Below are 16522 nucleotides of genomic sequence, written 5' to 3'. Positions count from 1 at the left end.
CAGACTAGCTAGAGAGTAGGATTTTTTTTACCTTGGCAGGACTAAATCAACACAGAGTTAATGAAACGGCTCAGAAATGGAAGAACAGGACTCCAGGAGGGCAGGCGTGGTGCACTGTTGGACCAAGACAGTGCTTAACCCAGGGTCTCTCCTCCCATCCTCCCAAAAGCTTCTCCACCTCTAGAGACACAGCAGAAGACCCGGTGCAGACAGGAAACTTTTAATGATTTCCAGGTGGACAAAATTTGAAATACCAGGCTGCGATAGAGGCCTGCAGGAAGGCTGCTGTCACCGAGCACAGAGGGACACGGGGCATCTCCAGGGCACGCAGGGGATGCCACTGTGCTTCGAAGAAGCTCTCCTGCATCAACACGCGCTGCAGATCACAGAGGTCCCTTCCAACCCCTACCATTCTGATTCTGTGATCAGCTGCTTGCTAGAAGGGCAAGCCTGTAAGGGCCCACGCTTCCTGGAACCTGATGAAAAAATGAGGATAAAACCCCACAAATAATTAAAAGAAGAATGCAGGAGGGGCTGAAGCCCCAGATCCAGGCTCGGGCCCGGAACCTGCACACAGGAGCACGGCACGAACTCAGGGCTGCGTCTCAGATCTGCTCTAGCCCACGCTGCGCTTGCGCACAGGTTCACGCAAGCCAGGCCCCACAGACCCCAGCCAGGCACCCACAACGTCACATCCCCTCCATGGCCAGCTCCCCTTCCTGCTGACCCACTGCCTTTGTGCAAAAAGCACCGGGACAGGCTTTGCTCCACATCTCAACGCACAGAACTGGCACAGAGATGATCCCAGAGCTGCAGGAGAGTCCCAGACAAGCCACTGGTGAGATGGGGGACGAAGAGTCAGGGCTCTGGGGTGACAGCCACCTCTGCCGGCCCCAGGAATGGCTCTTTTGCCTTTTGGTGACTTGTTCAGGTGCTGAGCACGCAGCTCCTGCGGGCAAACGGGACGGGCACAGGGATGCTTGGCTCTAACCCTACTGCTGGCTTCTTGGAGACCTTCTGGGGTGGCTTTCTGACCTGGCCTCGCATGCTCCAGCACCTCCTTGGCTCGCACACCCCCCTGCACAGGACAGCTTTAAGAATTCTGTGCCCGTTCCCTTGGAAAAGCCACCTCTGCTCCTCCATCGCCAGCAGCTGAGAAATCCCCACTCCTGCCGGCGGGTCCTCAGGAGGGCTCAGCGAAGCAGTAACCTCCCCCCACGCCCAACGCGGCACGAGGAGTGTTTATAAGGCACCCAGAGGTCTCCTCTTGAGAGCCGCACAGCACCCAGGACTCAGGCAAGGTCACCAAACACTCTGGAGGCAGCCGAGACGCAGCTCGGCGGACTGAAGCAGAAAGCAAAGCAGGGAGGCAAAGGAGGAGGCGAGAGTAACTCAGATGTCGTAGAAATCCACGTGGGCTCCGGAGGGGAAGGTGTCCTCCTCCAGGAGATTCAGCAGCTTCTGGGCCGACGTGGAGCAGTCAATCAGCTGCCCGCTCTCCTGAAGGCTTTGGAAATATTGACGCATCTCGGGGTCTCCGGTCCTCGTGCGGGCCAAGAGCTGCATGTCCGTGTCCAGAGGACCTGGGAAAGGAGCGACAAGAAAAGAAATCACACAAGGAGAAAGCAAAACCCGGGGCTCATTTTCCCTCTGCACCCGGCTCAGCTGCAAGGTTCTTCCATCCACAAAGCCAGGAGGAAATTACTAGCGATTAACGAGCTCCCCTCCTCACCCGGGGCGTAGTTGAGCACGCGGACATCAGGTTCCTCGAGCGCCAGGACCTGGAACATCATGTCCCGGGACGCCTTCCCGCTGCAGTACAGCGTCCAGTTCTTGAAGGGCTTCACGGCGCAGAGCGAGGAGATGTTCACCACCGTCCTGCTCGAGCCGGGCCGCTTCCCAAAGGCTCGCAGGGCGCCGGAGGTGAGGCAAAGCGCCGAGGTGACATTGAAGGCAAAGTAGCTGTTGATCTCATCGGGGTCGGTGAGGTCGAGGAAGGTTTTGGAGATGTCCCCCAAGGAGCCTAGGAAGGACATACGAGTCCAGAGTAGCCAATGTTGGGTTCAACAACGCAGCAGATCCCTTTTGCTCCTGCATTTCCACGTGGAACACTCTACCACAGACCAAAGCGAGGAGTTTTGCTGGCCTGGCCTCTAGCAGGGTCACCCAGCAGAGCAAGGAGCTCAGCACGGCCCAGCTCTTGGCTCACCCTCTGAACCAGCACCGGGGACACGGACCTGCCCTGCCAACCCTCTGCCCAAACCAACAGCTCCCAACCGCCAGCCCGACGTCCCCACGGGCCACCACGTGCTCTCCCGCAGGTCCCTCTTTCAGAACCACGTTGGTAAGCAACCTAACTCCCGGAGCACCCACCACCCACTGGCAACGGACGGTTTTATTTCCAGCAATAATGGGTGAAAAAAGGCACTAAGGCCAAGCGGCACTAAAGATGGCAAGCGAAGCGCCCACGAGGCAGGGCCAGAAGGTTTTCCGAAGGCTCGTGCTCGGGGAGCGGAGCGGCCACCGGGTCCTCTGCCACCAGTAACGGGCGAAAACCCGGCGGGCAGCAAAGCTCCGCGGCCCCACCAGCGAAGCACCCCTGGTCTGCTCCCCAAATTCATCTCTTTGATGAGAAGATTGCGGCAGGGCAAAAACCCTGCTGCTCCGTCAGTTATTTACTCGGTTCGGTTACTCGCTGGCACCCAAAGCGCCGACCGAGCCCCGGTGCGGGACCCACCGACCGAGCCCCGCTGCCCCCGGGGGTGGAAGGAGATGGGGGGGGATGGGGAGGGTTGTTACCGGCGTTGTTGATGAGGAGCAGGCGGCCGGGCGGGGCGGAGGGCAGCACCTCCCGCAAGGCACCGACCGCCCGCCGCAGCCCCTCCTCGCAGCCCAGGTCGGCGGCCACGCACTCCACCCGCAGCCCGGGGCCGGTGTCCCGCAGCTCGGCCGCCAGCTCGGTCAGCGCGGCCGCCGAACGAGCCAGCAGCAGCAGCACCGAGCCCTCGCCGAGCCGCCGGGCCAGCAACCGGGCCAGGCTGAGCCCGAAGCCCCGGGAAGCGCCGGTCAGCACGCAGGCGGCCGCGGCCCAGCGCCCGCTCCCCGGCTCCATGCCGGCCATGAACGGAGGCGGGGGCGTGGCGCCGCGCCCCCCCACGTGACCCGCCCCATTCATTTCCTTCCCACCCCCGCCGCCTCTTTGTGAATGGCCGCTCCGAACGCGCCGCCACCGATTGGTCGCCGCCGCCGCCTCGGCCAGCGGGTGAGGGCTGGGTGGGCGTGGCCTAGAGCGGCGCGCCCCCCAGCGGCCGCGGGGCGCCCTGCCTCTCCCCCGCGCGGGTTCTTCTCCAATGCGTTTTTCAATACATATTTTTCTAATAATTTTTTTTTGTTTATTGCCCCCCCGATACATTTTTTTCCCAGCGCCGGTGTAAATCCACCCCCAGCCTTAGTGCTTTGCTGCCTGCCTGCCGCCGCCGCTCTCCTCTGGGGCCGCACGCTGACCGCCTTCGCCCACCTTTCTCCTCTGCCATCACCACCTGGCACTCAGCACCCGTAATTAATTAGGTAGCCAAAGCCCCCAAAGAGGGATCTGTTTTGGTTTGGTCTGGATAAACGCCAGGTGCCCCCAAAACGGCTCTGTCCCACTCCTCAGCTGGACAGGGGAGAGGGAATAAGATGAAAGGGTCGAGGGTCGAGGTGGGGACAGGGAGAGATCACTCACCAGTTACCGTCACGGGCAAAACACACTGAACTTGGGGAGAAAAGGGAGTTTAATTCATCACCAGACAAATCAGAGTAGGATAATGAGAAATAAAACCAGATCTTTAACATCTTCCCCCACCCCTCCCTTCTTCCTGGGCTCAGCTTCACTCCCGTTTCTCTCCCTCCCCTCCCCGAGCGGCGCAGGGGGACGGGGAATGGGGGTTATGGTCAGTTCATCACACGTTGTCTCTGCTGCTCCTTCCTCCTCAGGGGGAGGACTCCTCGTACTCTTCCCCTGCTCCAGCATGAGGTCCCCTCACGGGAGACAGCTCTCCACAGACTTTTCCAAGGTGAGTCCTTCCCACGGGCTGCAGCTCTTCATGAACTGCCCCAGTGTGGATCCTTCCCCGGGGGTGAAGTCTTTCAAGAACAGGCTGCTCCAGCGTGGGTCCCCCACGGGGTCACAAGCCCTGCCAGTAAACCTGCTCCAGCGTGGGCTCCACTCTCCAGGGTCCACAGGTCCTGGCAGGAGCCTACTCCAGCGTGGAGCTCCCCACGGGGTCACGGCATCCTTCAGGCATCCACCTGCTCCAGCGTGGGGTCTTCCACAGGCTACAGGTGGAGATCTGCTCCACCGTGGACCTCCACGGGCTGCAGGGAGAGAACCTGCCTCACCATGGTCTTCATCATGAGCTGCAATGCAAGACTCTCTGCTCCAACATCTCAAGCACCTCCTCCGCCTCCTTCTTCACCAACCTTAGTGTCTGCAGAGTTGTTTCTCTCACACCATCGCACTCCTCTCTCCTCACTGCCGTTTCACCACAGGTTTTTTTCTTCCCCTTCTTAAATACGTTATCACAGCGGTGCTAGCACTATCACTGATAGCCTTGGCCTTGGCCAGCAGCAGGTCCGTCTTAGAGCCGGCTGGCACTGGCTTTGTCAGACATGGTGGAAGCTTCTCACAGCTTAGTGGTCAGGCCTTGGACCAGGCTGCCCAGGGAGGTGGTGGAGTCCCCATCCCTGGAGGGGTTCAAAAAACGTGTGGATGTGGCACTTGGGGACATGGTTTAGCAGGCATGGTGTTGTTGGGTGGATGGTTGGACTCAATGATCTTAGAGGTCCTTTCCAACCTATGATTCTGTGATGATTCTTCTCACAGAAGCCACCCCTACAGCCCCCCCGCTACCAAAACCTCACCACGCAAGCCCACAACAGGATCCTAAACCCCTTTTTTAAAAAATCAATATCTTTGCGTGTGAGGCTGCAGACTACTTCCAAAGAGGGTTTTTGCAAGGGGTCCCTGCTCTGCGTGGAATTAGCTGGCGGCTGGGTTTGGTTTCCCAGCTGTCAAACCCTGAGGACCGACGGCCTCCGCGGTGCGCGAGCAGGTAACGAAGCGGAGTTTTGCTCTGCTAAGCAGTCGCAAACTGGGCTGAAACCCTCCAGCGTTCTAATAAAGCATTAAAAATTCATGGCATGGCAAAAACCCAAGAGTGATATTTGTTTTGCTAAAGCAAATCTTACACATTCGGTAAAATTAAGATCATCAGCAAAAAAAAATAAGACAGCAAACGTGTATTTTTTTCACAAGTAGCTTCCTGATGGCAGAACTTGCTTTAGTGGCTGCCAGTTCCCCCCTTCCCATTTTGGCAGCTCCGATTTCCTGCATCCACCAGGCTTCTTGCCCCGGCTCCCAGCCTGGCACCGCAGCCCGTCCCGCAGAGCTGTGTTCGACGCAGGACTGGGACATCTGGAAGTGGCCATCATGCTGCTGGGCTTCCCTTCCAGCAGACCATTTCGTCCATCCGACCTGTTACCGGGCGACATGGAAGGGTGCAGAAGTAGGAGTGGGGGTCTGGGAAGCAGGTTTTTATGGCTGATAGAGGTTGCTTGTGCTGATATTCACTAAAAATGAAAAATCAGAGGGAGGGACTGGTGACCAAACCAGCCCAGAGTTGGGACTGGAGGGCAGAGCTGAAGAAAAATTACAAATCCAGAAGATACCTCCTGGTGTCTGATTGTCCCCTTTGTGCTCCTCGGGGAACCAACAGGCTTGGGCCAAGGATGCGCCTCACACCATGCAAATTCAGGCAAATTGAGGGCTATGGGATGTCTCTTTTTGGCTCCCTGCCATCGCAGCCTCAGCCAAATAAAGGATTTCCCGGGCTCACGGTGCTGCTGTTGCGCAGCTGAGCGAAGCCACGTCACCTCCCGACGCGTCCGAGCCCCGACAGCCACAGCTGCCCGTAGAAAAGGCACAATAACTCCTGGCTTTTTCCCTCGCTGCCCGCTCCGCGGGGACGTCTCCCTGCTGTGTCTGCTGTCTGGGCTCAGACATTTCATTTACCGAGGGCAGACGCTGCGTTTTGCCGGCGTGGGTGTCTGCCTCGACCTTGGGCGGGCGGATTCGTTATCGGTGACTTCTTCCTCTGCTTCATCAGTGCCAACAGCATCGCTTCTTTAGCGGCTGCACTCACATATTTTCCTTGCTTTACAGCAAAATCCCATCCCTGTTGCTGATGGGGAACTTGTATCTTGGTGTAAATCTAAATATTTTGTATGGCCGGGTTCAGCCGCTGTGGGGGGAGATCTGTGGGGGGCAGAGGGAGTGGAATGACATCGAAATTCCCCATCCCGGGAGAGCAAACCTCTCCTGATGGGTGCTACAAAAATACACAACTGGCCCGTGCTGACCAGTTCTGGGGTCCCCAGTTCAAGAAAGATGAGGAGCTACTGGAGAGAGGAGAGTCCAGCGGAGGGCTACGAGGATGAGGAGGGGACTGGAGCATCTCTGCTACGAGGAGAGGCTGAGGGAGGCTGGGCTTGTTCAGCCTGGAGAAGAGAAGGCTGAGAAGGGACCTTCGAAATGCCTCTAAATATCTGCAGGGTGGGGGTCAGGAGGACGGGGCCAGACTCTTTCCAGTGGTGCCCAGCGACAGGACAAGGGGCAAGGGGCACAAACTGAAGCCGAGGAAGCTCCAGCTGAAGATGAGGAAGAACTTCTTCCCTCTGAGGGTGACGGAGCCCTGGCCCAGGCTGCCCAGGGAGGCTGTGGAGTCTCCTTCTCTGGAGATATTCCAGCCCTGCCTGTACGTGGTGCTGTGCAGCCTGCTGTGGGTGACCCTGCTTGGGCAGGGGGTTGGGCTGGGTGACCCCCAGAGGTCCCTTCCTACCCCACCATTCTGTGATTCTGTGATTCTGTGACCAAGGAAAGAGGCTGCAACACAAACTATGAGAGTAAATATTTATTCACACTGGGACACGAGGTGTCCCAGCCAAACTGGGGCACCCCAAGTGTGGTTTTACACGGGGTTCTTGCACCCTTCACGCATACAGGTACAACACAGTTTGACTAATCACTAACACCCCCCTACACCAATTATTAATCATAGCAATACTCAGCCAAGCAACTCTATTTTTGCAGCATTCTTGCTGCTCGTCTATCGATCGAGATGTCCCCGGAGTCAGTTGTGCTGGAGTCACCGATCTGTGACGCCAGCCGATGCCGGGGGGGGTTCAGAGCAGTGTCAGAGGGGCTGGGTGCTGGCGTTCTCTCGGTTGTCCCGGGGGTCTCCTTTAGCCTTCATGGACAGCTCAAAGCTTCCAAGAAGCAAAGTTCTGCTTCCCAGGCCAGGCTGTCCTGCGCAGCGCAGTGCGGGGCGAGGGAGAGTCACCGGTGCAAGGCAGCAGAGAAGTGCCAGGGGAGTGGATTTCTCTCAGCAGTGCTGATTTTAAATATCTACTGGTGTATTACCAGAATGACCCAAATTATCCATCGTTTGAGATTGTACCTGTAGGATTTATCCGGAGAAGCCACCCAAGCCGCTTTTTTCACTGCAGCACGGATCCTGTTGGCGCTGGGCTATTGTGTGTGTGTGTTTGCGACGCTCTCAGCAGCTTCTGAGGGGTATAACAGGGCTCCCACAAACCCAGGGGAAGGCAGAAGGGCTTCCAGGGGGGGAAACCCACCCCGCCGTGCAGCAGAGGTGGTGGGAATGCCGTGGGGCTGGTACTGAGCAGCAGCTGCCGTAACCCTGCCCGGGCTCATGCGTGTTGGAGAGGAAGCGCTGAATTCCTTCTGCAAAGGGCTGTTGACAACAGCTTTCAGGAAGAGCCCTGGGTATTTCTGCTCGGCGTTGCCACCCTAGAAGGGCAGGGCTTCGAGTCATACAAGGTGGCCCTGGCTGCAGTCATCATTGCCATGACGACCCACGGGCTGCTAGAAGGGAGGGCTGCGGTTTCGCTCCCGAGCGCTGCTTGTTGTTTTTCGTAGCCCAAAGGTCACCCCAGCTGCAGGATCTCGTCATGTTCAGCAGCTAATTGTGTGACCTCCTAAGGACAAGATGCCTCCGGATGCCAGCAGATCGCTTGCTCCATGCAGCGGGGCTGCTGTCTGGCTGGGTGTCCTGGTAGTGAGGATAACGAGGATGGGCTGAGGAGCACAGCGGGAACCTCGCTCCTGCACCTACCCGTGATGTGAAGGCGAGCGTGAGGAGAGGAGATCTCCCCTAGTGAGGCCTCATCTGGAGTCCTGTGTCCAGTGCTGGGCTCCCCAGTTCAAGAAAGATGAGGAGCTACTGGAGAGAGTCCAGCGCAGGGCTACGAGGATGAGGAGGGGACTGGAGCATCTCTGCTACGAGGAGAGGCTGAGGGAGCTGGGCTTGTTCAGCCTGGAGAAGAGAAGGCTGCGAGGGGACCTTCGAAATGCCTCTAAATATCTGCAGGGTGGGGGTCAGGAGGACGGGGCCAGACTCTTTCCAGTGGTGCCCAGCGACAGGACAAGGGGCAATGGGCACAAACTGGAGCAGAGGAAGCTCCAGCTGAAGATAAGGAAGAACTTCTTCCCTCTGAGGGTGCCGGAGCCCTGGCCCAGGCTGCCCAGGGAGGCTGTGGAGTCTCCTTCTCTGGAGATATTCCAGCCCCGCCTGGCCGCGGTGCTGTGCAGCCTGCTGTGGGTGACCCTGCTTGGGCAGGGGGTTGGGCTGGGGGACCCACAGAGGTCCCTGCCAACCCTGACCATTCTGTGATTCTGTGATCTCCCCTCGTCATGGGCTGGGAGGTCGGCTCTCCCTCCTGCTCGTCAGTGATGACCCCTTCTGCTGCTGCCGTGGGTGAGCCACGCAGCCCCAAGCTGCGGCAGAGAGCAGAACTCAACGCTCGCAGAGGTGCTAACTGCTTCCTGATCCACGTGGAGTAGAAATACATCAGCGGTGCCCAAGCCTAAGGGTGAATGCCTTTGTCCCTCTGCTTCAAAATACAGATGGAGAGACCATCCCTGTCCTCCACCGCAATGCTCCCTGCCAGCACGGGCTTCCCAGCTCAGCTCATCAGCCCTGAGCTACGGAGCAGCCCCGAACCTCAGGTGGGGATCCACCTCTTTGGTGTCCAAATCCTGTCTAGATGAAGCTATGCCATGCCATGTAGGATTTAGCAGGGCTTTAGAAATCCCAGTTCAGCCCGCCAAAAGATCCTCACCCCAGCATTGCCACCAAAGAACCCCGTCCCTGTATTTAATTAAACCAGAAACTCAGATCTGAAAAATCCTTCACAAAGGTTGAAAGCCAAAACTCTGTGGCTGAAGTCCATCTCGCCACTGTTTCAGTCTGTCCGAGCTATTGAATTCCTGTATTCAGATAAAAAGGTAGAATAAAATGCACGAGAAAACAAAAGTCACGATTAGAAGCATCAAAGTGCGTCCCAAGCAGGGATTTGGGGAACAGTGTCATAAAGCCAGAGAGACTTGAAAATTTATTTCAGTCTTGAAATGTGAAGCAGAACAGGATTTTAAGCACAGAGCCTGGTGGCTGGAAAATGGGGATTTATCCTCTGTAAATACGTGTGGAAGACTGGATTGTTTTGTGGTTACCAACACACATGGATGGATGCACCCGGGGGCAAGAAACCACGCAGAGCCAGGTCTGTGGGTGGCATCAAAGTGTGGGATGGTGGCAATCATCTTGGAGGGAGCCGCGGCCCGTCTCAGAAGCTGCAGCTGCTGACAGCGCTTCTCCCACCCTGCTACAGCCAGGAGCTGCCAGCCCGGCTCCCCGTGGCTCCTCGCTCGCCCTGCCTCTCCACTCCAGCTGCAGCCCTTTCCCCTCACTCTGCGGAAGGGCAGCCAAGCCCCGAGCTCTCCCCCTGGGAAGGAATCACAGAATCACGGAATGTTGGGGGTTGGCAGGGCCCTCTGGGGGTCACCCAGCCCAAGCCCCTGCCCAAGCAGGGTCACCCACAGCAGGCTGCACAGCACCGCGGCCAGGCGGGGCTGGAATATCTCCAGAGAAGGAGACTCCACAGCCTCCCTGGGCAGCCTGGGCCAGGGCTCCGGCACCCTCAGAGGGAAGAAGTTCTTCCTCATCTTCAGCTGGAGCTTCCTCTGCTTCAGTTTGTGCCTGTTGCCCCTTGTCCTGTCGCTGGGCACCACTGGAAAGAGTCTGGCCCCGTCCTCCTGACCCCCACCCTGCAGATATTTAGGGGCATTTCGAAGGTCCCCTCTCAGCCTTCTCTTCTCCAGGCTGAACAAGCCCAGCTCCCTCAGCCTCTCCTCGTAGGAGAGATGCTCCAGTCCCCTCCTCATCCTCGTAGCCCTCCGCTGGACTCTCCTCTCTCCAGTAGCTCCTCGTCTTTCTTGAACTGGGGAGCCCAGCACTGGACACAGGACTCCAGATGGGGCCTCACTAAGGCAGAGCAGAGGGGAAGGAGAACCTCCCTCGCCCTGCTGCCCACACTCCTCCTCATGCACCCCAGGATCCCATTGCCCTTCTTGGCACCCAGGGCACGCTGCTGGCTCATGGTCACCCGAAAGGACACGATTGCATTTCATGGGTGCACGTGGGGTGCTTTCAGCTGGCAAAATCCCTGGCAAAAATGCAGAAGGTGGCAGAGGGATAACTGAAATGTGGGCACCTCTCCAGGCAGCAGGGATTTATTTGTTCCCCTGGGGCTGAAGCGGAGGGTGCTAAAGGTCAGCGTTTACGAAGGAAACGGGGCTGCTGCACACCCAGAGCAAACAGGATCGGCTCCCCGGTGTGCTTAGTCAGCACCCAGCCTGTTCCTGTTGCTTCAGCAACACCGTGCGCCTTTCCTTGTCTGACTCCAAGGGACTGGGTGGAAGAAAGGGAATGGTGAGGTCGCCCAGCCCGGCTGAGAGCGGGGTTATGGCCAAAGGGGTTTGGTGAGGGCAAAAGGGAGAGGTGGGGAGCGGGCAGAGGCGGGGGATGCAGGAGGAGAGCATGGAGGCAGCTACAGGGGCTCCAGGACTCCAGAACCACTTCAGAGTAAGCGACCTGCCCGCAGAGGTTGCTTGAGATCATCTGAGTGTCCAACAACGGGGAGGACGGTTCCCCCAGGTCCCTGGAGGAGCCGGTCTTCCAGGTCAACAGCAACCTGCCTTGTCTGTTCCTTTCTTTCTGCTTTTCATTCCTGGATCCATTTGCTGGCCACCTCATTGTGCTCTGAAATGTTTTTCTCAATGACACTGGTGAGACCAAATATCAGAGTAGCCTGGCATCGTGCCGGCCTGTTGTTATCTGAATACAGGTGCGGTCAGAAGAGCAACTGGAAGGGGAAGAAGCCAGCAGCCAGGGGGGGGCAGGTAAGGAAGCGCTTGGGGCGGACCTGCTGGAGAGCAGCTCTGTGGAGAGGGACTGGGAGTGCTGGGGGTCGACAGGGTGACCATGAGCCAGCAGCGTGCCCTGGGTGCCAAGAAGGCCAATGGGATCCTGGGGTGCATGAGGAGGAGTGTGGGCAGCAGGGCGAGGGAGGTTCTCCTGCCCCTCTGCTCTGCCCTGGGGAGGCCCCATCTGGAGTCCTGTGTCCAATTCTGGGCTCCCCAGTTTAAGAAAGATGAGGAGCTACTGGAGAGAGTCCAGCGCAGGGCTACGAGGATGAGGAGGGGACTGGAGCTTCTCTGCTACGAGGAGAGGCTGAGGGAGCTGGGCTTGTTCAGCCTGGAGAAGAGAAGGCTGAGAGGGGACCTTCGAAATGCCTCTAAATATCTGCAGGGTGGGTGTCAGGAGGATGGGGCCAGACTCTTTCCAGTGGTGCCCAGCGACAGGACAAGGGGCAACGGGCACAAACTGAAGCAGAGGAAGCTCCAGCTGAAGATGAGGAAGAACTTCTTCCCTCTGAGGGTGACGGAGCCCTGGCCCAGGCTGCCCAGGGAGGCTGTGGAGTCTCCTTCTCTGGAGATATTCCAGCCCCTCCTGGCTGCGGTGCTGTGCAGCCTGCTCTGGGTGACCCTGCTTGGGCAGGGGGTTGGGCTGGGGGACCCCCAGAGGTCCCTGCCAACCCCTACCATTCTGTGACTCTGTGTTTCTGAGAAGCCAGGGGACATTGAAAACCCCTCAGCCAAGTAGCAGCACAACACGAAAAACCAAAATAAGCGCAATAAGAAACAGATTGTTAAGGTTTAAAAACACAATGAAAGCAGTTCTGATGGTGGCACCTCTCTAGTGAAATGGCAGAATGAGACCTGGTCCTGAATTTGGGAAGATCCCAGGTGTCACAGCAATTTGTCAGCAGCGATGACGACTTTTCCCTATGGCAGTGACGGGGCCACCGTGCAGTTGCCGACGGAGGCAGACAGAGCCAGGCAACCTGCACGCGAGGCTGGGTGGAGGCTGCTCAAGGTTTCTGACCCATCACATTGATTTTTTTAGCAAGTTTCGGAACACTAAAAAAGCTCTGGAGGACTGGAGAATGCTGATGAGAGGTCAGTAGTTACAGGGGAGAGTTATTAAAGCTCCATCAGGCTGCTAGTCCCCTAAAAAACAATTATCTGGAACTTTGTTGGTAGGAAATTCAGGGAACATAAATGAGTTAACGTCAGCCAGCACGGTTTTAAGGGAAATGGGCTCTGTCAGGCCAGCTCAGTATCATTTTTCAACGAGTTTGTTATGAGCTGCTAACAGACTTCTTTGACGCGTTTGTGTTGGTGCTGCACGATGATTTTATTAATAATTTAGAACAATACGAATTCAGCATGGTTATGGAACCTCTTGTGGACAGGCTTTCCAACGGTACAAAGTTGGTGTGGCTGCAAACAGCAAGGGCCAGTCCCAGACTGCCCGGTGAGCCAGACGCAAGAAATGAATATTCATGTGAAGGTGACCAAATGCCATGTGCCCAGGGACAAAGAATGTCGCTTTCCTTACGGAACGGAAAATTTTATCCTAGACGGCAGGGACCTGAAAAGAATTGAAGGTGGTGGTGGATCATCAGTTGAACATCGGCCTTGGTGTGGCCCTGTGGCCAACGGGACTGGCTGGTGGTACCCACGATCACAGCACTGAGATGGAGCGGGTGGTACCCTGGGCTGCACCCCCAGCAGCGTGGGCACAGGGTGAGGGAGGGGATTCTGCCCCTCTGCCCCGCTCTGCTGAGACCCCCCCCGGGAGTCCTGCGTCCAGCTCTGGAGCCCTAAGCACAGGGCAGAGCTGGAGCTGTGGCAGCGGGGCCAGAGGAGGCCCCAGCAATGACCCGGGGGCTGGAACCCCTCTGCTGGGAGGAAAGGCTGGGAGAGCTGGGGCTGCTCAGCCTGGGGAGGAGAAGGACAAGGGGAGACCTTAGAGCAGCTGCCAGTGCCTGGAGGGGCCTGCGAGAGAGCTGGAGAGGGGCTGGGACAAGGGCAGGGAGTGATGGGACAAGGGGGGATGGCTTTGAGCTGAAAGACGGAAGATTTAGATGAGATGCAAGGAAGAAATTCTTCCCCATGAGGGTGGTGAGGCCCTGGCCCAGGCTGCCCAGAGAAGCTGTGGCTGCCCCCTCCCTGGCAGGGTTCAAGGCCAGGTTGGATGGAGCTCTGAGCACCCTGGGATGGTGGAAGATGTCCCTGCTCATGGCAGGGGGGTTGGAACCAGATGATCTTCAAGGTCTCTTCCAATCCAAACCAATCGGTGATTGCATGATTCTATGTTTCTGTGATTGTATTCTCTTTGTGCTTGGTACTAGAGTCACTGCTCTGTCCACTTTTGGCACCCACAGACTAAGAAAAATCTTAAAATAGTGTCATTTTTGCAAAAAATGCATAAAGGAGTAAATCACTGGAAAAGGTGCCTTAGAGCGAAAGGCTCCAAGAACTCGGTCCATCCAGGAAACTGAAGAAGAAGTTGGGTGATCCCAGGCCTCAGGACCATACATGAACACCAAGAACTTGATCACAGGAGACTTTCGACTCTGCCGGGCAAGGGTAAAAAGAGATCTGCGGCTGAAGTGAAGTTGGAGGCTGGGCAGGATTTTCTGTGGCATCAAAAACAGCACTAGGTTTTCCTCTTAAACATCTGCTTGGGTTTCACCATAGCTTGAGAAGCCAAGTGATGCATGCAAAATCGATGGTTGGTGCTCCTTAGAAGATCCTCCTGCGAGGTAACGATATTCCTCTCCCTGCCCGTTTGATGTGGGTGTTTATGAGTCTATGGAAATGTTTTTGGTGCTTTTTGCCCCAGGAGAAAACATGATGTTTTGGTGGAAATTAAAAAAAAAAGTATTTATTTTCATTCTGTTCGAAACCCAACACTTCTTTTTAAACCGACCGTCACGCTGCCTCACAGCATCTTCTCAGGTGGCTCCATGGAGGTTAACGCGCTGCTTTTCTCCAGGACATGGTCTTGCTGGCCGAGTCACACCACGCTCCAGGCACCAGGATCGTCTTCTTGCCGAAGCACTCCACTGCGGCGTTGAAAACAGCGGTCCTCCTTCTGCTGGTGCAGGACAGTGAGAATAAAATGAGGCCGAAGTCAACATCAGAGTTTGATGACTAATGGCGTTCTAGGTTCCCACCTCCACTGCTCACCGCTTGCTCTTCAACCGCTGGTGTTTAATCCTGTTTCTACAGCTCGGTGAAGACAACGCAACAGTTACCGCTGACTTTGGGAATATTGGCTTAGTCCCCAACAGCACAAGCCCCTATTAATTTGAACGAAAAAAGTAATCTTCTTGGCTGCTGACAGTGGTAGATGGTGGTACCTACGGGTTCTACACTGGAGCTGGGTGCGTATCACACACACCGAGCAGCGCACTATCACAGAATCAGAGAATGGTCAGGGTTGGCAGGGCCCTCTGTGGGTCACCCAGCCCAGCCCCCTGCCCAAGCAGGGTCACCCACAGCAGGCTGCACAGCACCGCGGCCAGGCGGGGCTGGAATATCTCCAGAGAAGGAGACTCCACAGCCTCCCTGGGCAGCCTGGGCCAGGGCTCCGGCACCCTCAGAGGGAAGAAGTTCTTCCTCGGGTTCAGCTGGAGCTTCCTCTGCTTCAGTTTGTGCCCATTGCCCCTTGTCCTGTCGCTGGGCACCACTGGAAAGAGTCTGGCCCCGTCCTCCTGACCCCCACCCTGCAGATATTTAGAGGCATTTCGAAGGTCCCCTCGCAGCCTTCTCTTCTCCAGGCTGAACAAGCCCAGCTCCCTCAGCCTCTCCTCGTAGGAGAGATGCTCCAGTCCCCTCCTCATCCTCGTAGCCCTCCGCTGGACTCTCTCCAGTAGCTCCTCATCTTTCTTAAACTGGGGGTCCAGAACTGGACACAGGACTCCAGATGGGGCCTCCCAGGGCAGAGCAGAGGGGGAGGAGAACCTCCCTCGCCCTGCTGCCCACACTCCTCTTGATGCACCCCAGGATGCCATTGGCCTTCTTGGCACCCAGGGCACGCTGCTGGCTCATGGTCACCCTGTCGTCCACCAGCACTCCCAGTCCCTCTCCGCAGAGCTGCTCTCCAGCAAGTCCGCCCCAAAATATAATATATAATATATATATATAAAATACATTTCCCGTAGCCACCAGTAGCTCATCCCAACGGTCTGAAGGCCAAAGCAGTTTAAATCACAAACGATCTGCTCCTTGCAGCGGCCATCACGGCGTGGGGAATGGCCCCTGTGAGCCGCGGTGCTGGAAGCACCAGGTTTCTGCCCCGGTTTGCCCGCAGCGTCGGCCGAGGCAGAGCAGCCGGCGGAGGCGGGCGGGAAATGCACAGCGCTTCCCCCCGACACAGCTCCCGACCCAGCCCCGGGGGAAGGCAGCGCCAGGCTGCTGGGCGCAGAAATCGCCCCGCTATTTTTAGCCGCTTTCCCTCCATCGCTGACGTGTCTCCTCGCTTCTCGGTCCGCGGAAAGCTTCTACCAGATCTCCATGGTGACTGCTGTCGGAGGACAGATTTCCTCACTAGTGCTGACACATCTGAACTGACATCCATCTGGTCTCACATGACACCGTGTTTGGCAACCATAGGCATGATGTGCAAGAGCTGGTGAACTTCACCTGAATGCATAGTGAACAACCCCAGGCACCAGTACAGGCTGGGGCGGACCTGCTGGAGAGCAGCTCTGCGGAGAGGGACTGGGAGTGCTGGGGGACGACAGGGTGACCATGAGCCAGCAGCGTGCCCTGGGTGCCAAGAAGGCCGATGGGATCCTGGGGTGCATCAAGAGGAGTGTGGGCAGCAGGGCGAGGGAGGTTCTCCTGCCCCTCTGCTCTGCCCTGGGGAGGCCCCATCTGGAGTCCTGTGTCCAGTTCTGGGCTCCCCAGTTCAAGAAAGATGAGGAGCTACTGGAGAGAGTCCAGCGGAGGGCTACGAGGATGAGGAGGGGACTGGAGCATCTCCCCTACGAGGAGAGGCTGAGGGAGCTGGGCTTGTTCAGCCTGGAGAAGAGAAGGCTGAGAGGGGACCTTCGAAATGCCTCTAAATATCTGCAGGGTGGGGGTCAGGAGGACGGGGCCAGACTCTTTCCAGTGGTGCCCAGCGACAGGACAAGGGGCAACGGGCACAAACTGAAGCAGAGGAAGCTCCAGCTGAAGATGAGGAAGAACTTCTTCCCTCTGAGGGTG

General features: G+C 57.2%; 1 protein-coding gene across 1 annotated transcript; it reads right to left on the bottom strand.

Annotated features, from left to right (window-relative positions):
• Positions 1 to 208: 208 nt before the first annotated feature.
• SPR (sepiapterin reductase) lies at positions 209 to 3113 on the bottom strand. The gene is made up of 3 exons (XM_075422129.1): positions 2800 to 3113; positions 1733 to 2023; positions 209 to 1583 (listed from the first exon to the last, which is right to left on the bottom strand). Exons 1-3 carry the CDS (start codon positions 3110 to 3112, stop codon positions 1393 to 1395), a joined length of 795 nt encoding a protein of 264 aa, XP_075278244.1. The 5' UTR covers position 3113; the 3' UTR covers positions 209 to 1392.
• Positions 3114 to 16522: the final 13409 nt, after the last annotated feature.

The sequence above is a fragment of the Opisthocomus hoazin genome, chromosome 5 (genome assembly GCF_030867145.1).
Source record: "Opisthocomus hoazin isolate bOpiHoa1 chromosome 5, bOpiHoa1.hap1, whole genome shotgun sequence".
In the NCBI taxonomy this organism is placed as follows: domain Eukaryota; kingdom Metazoa; phylum Chordata; class Aves; order Opisthocomiformes; family Opisthocomidae; genus Opisthocomus; species Opisthocomus hoazin.
Note: the sequence above shows the minus strand (reverse complement) of the source record. Positions and strands in the feature narration are given on the sequence as shown.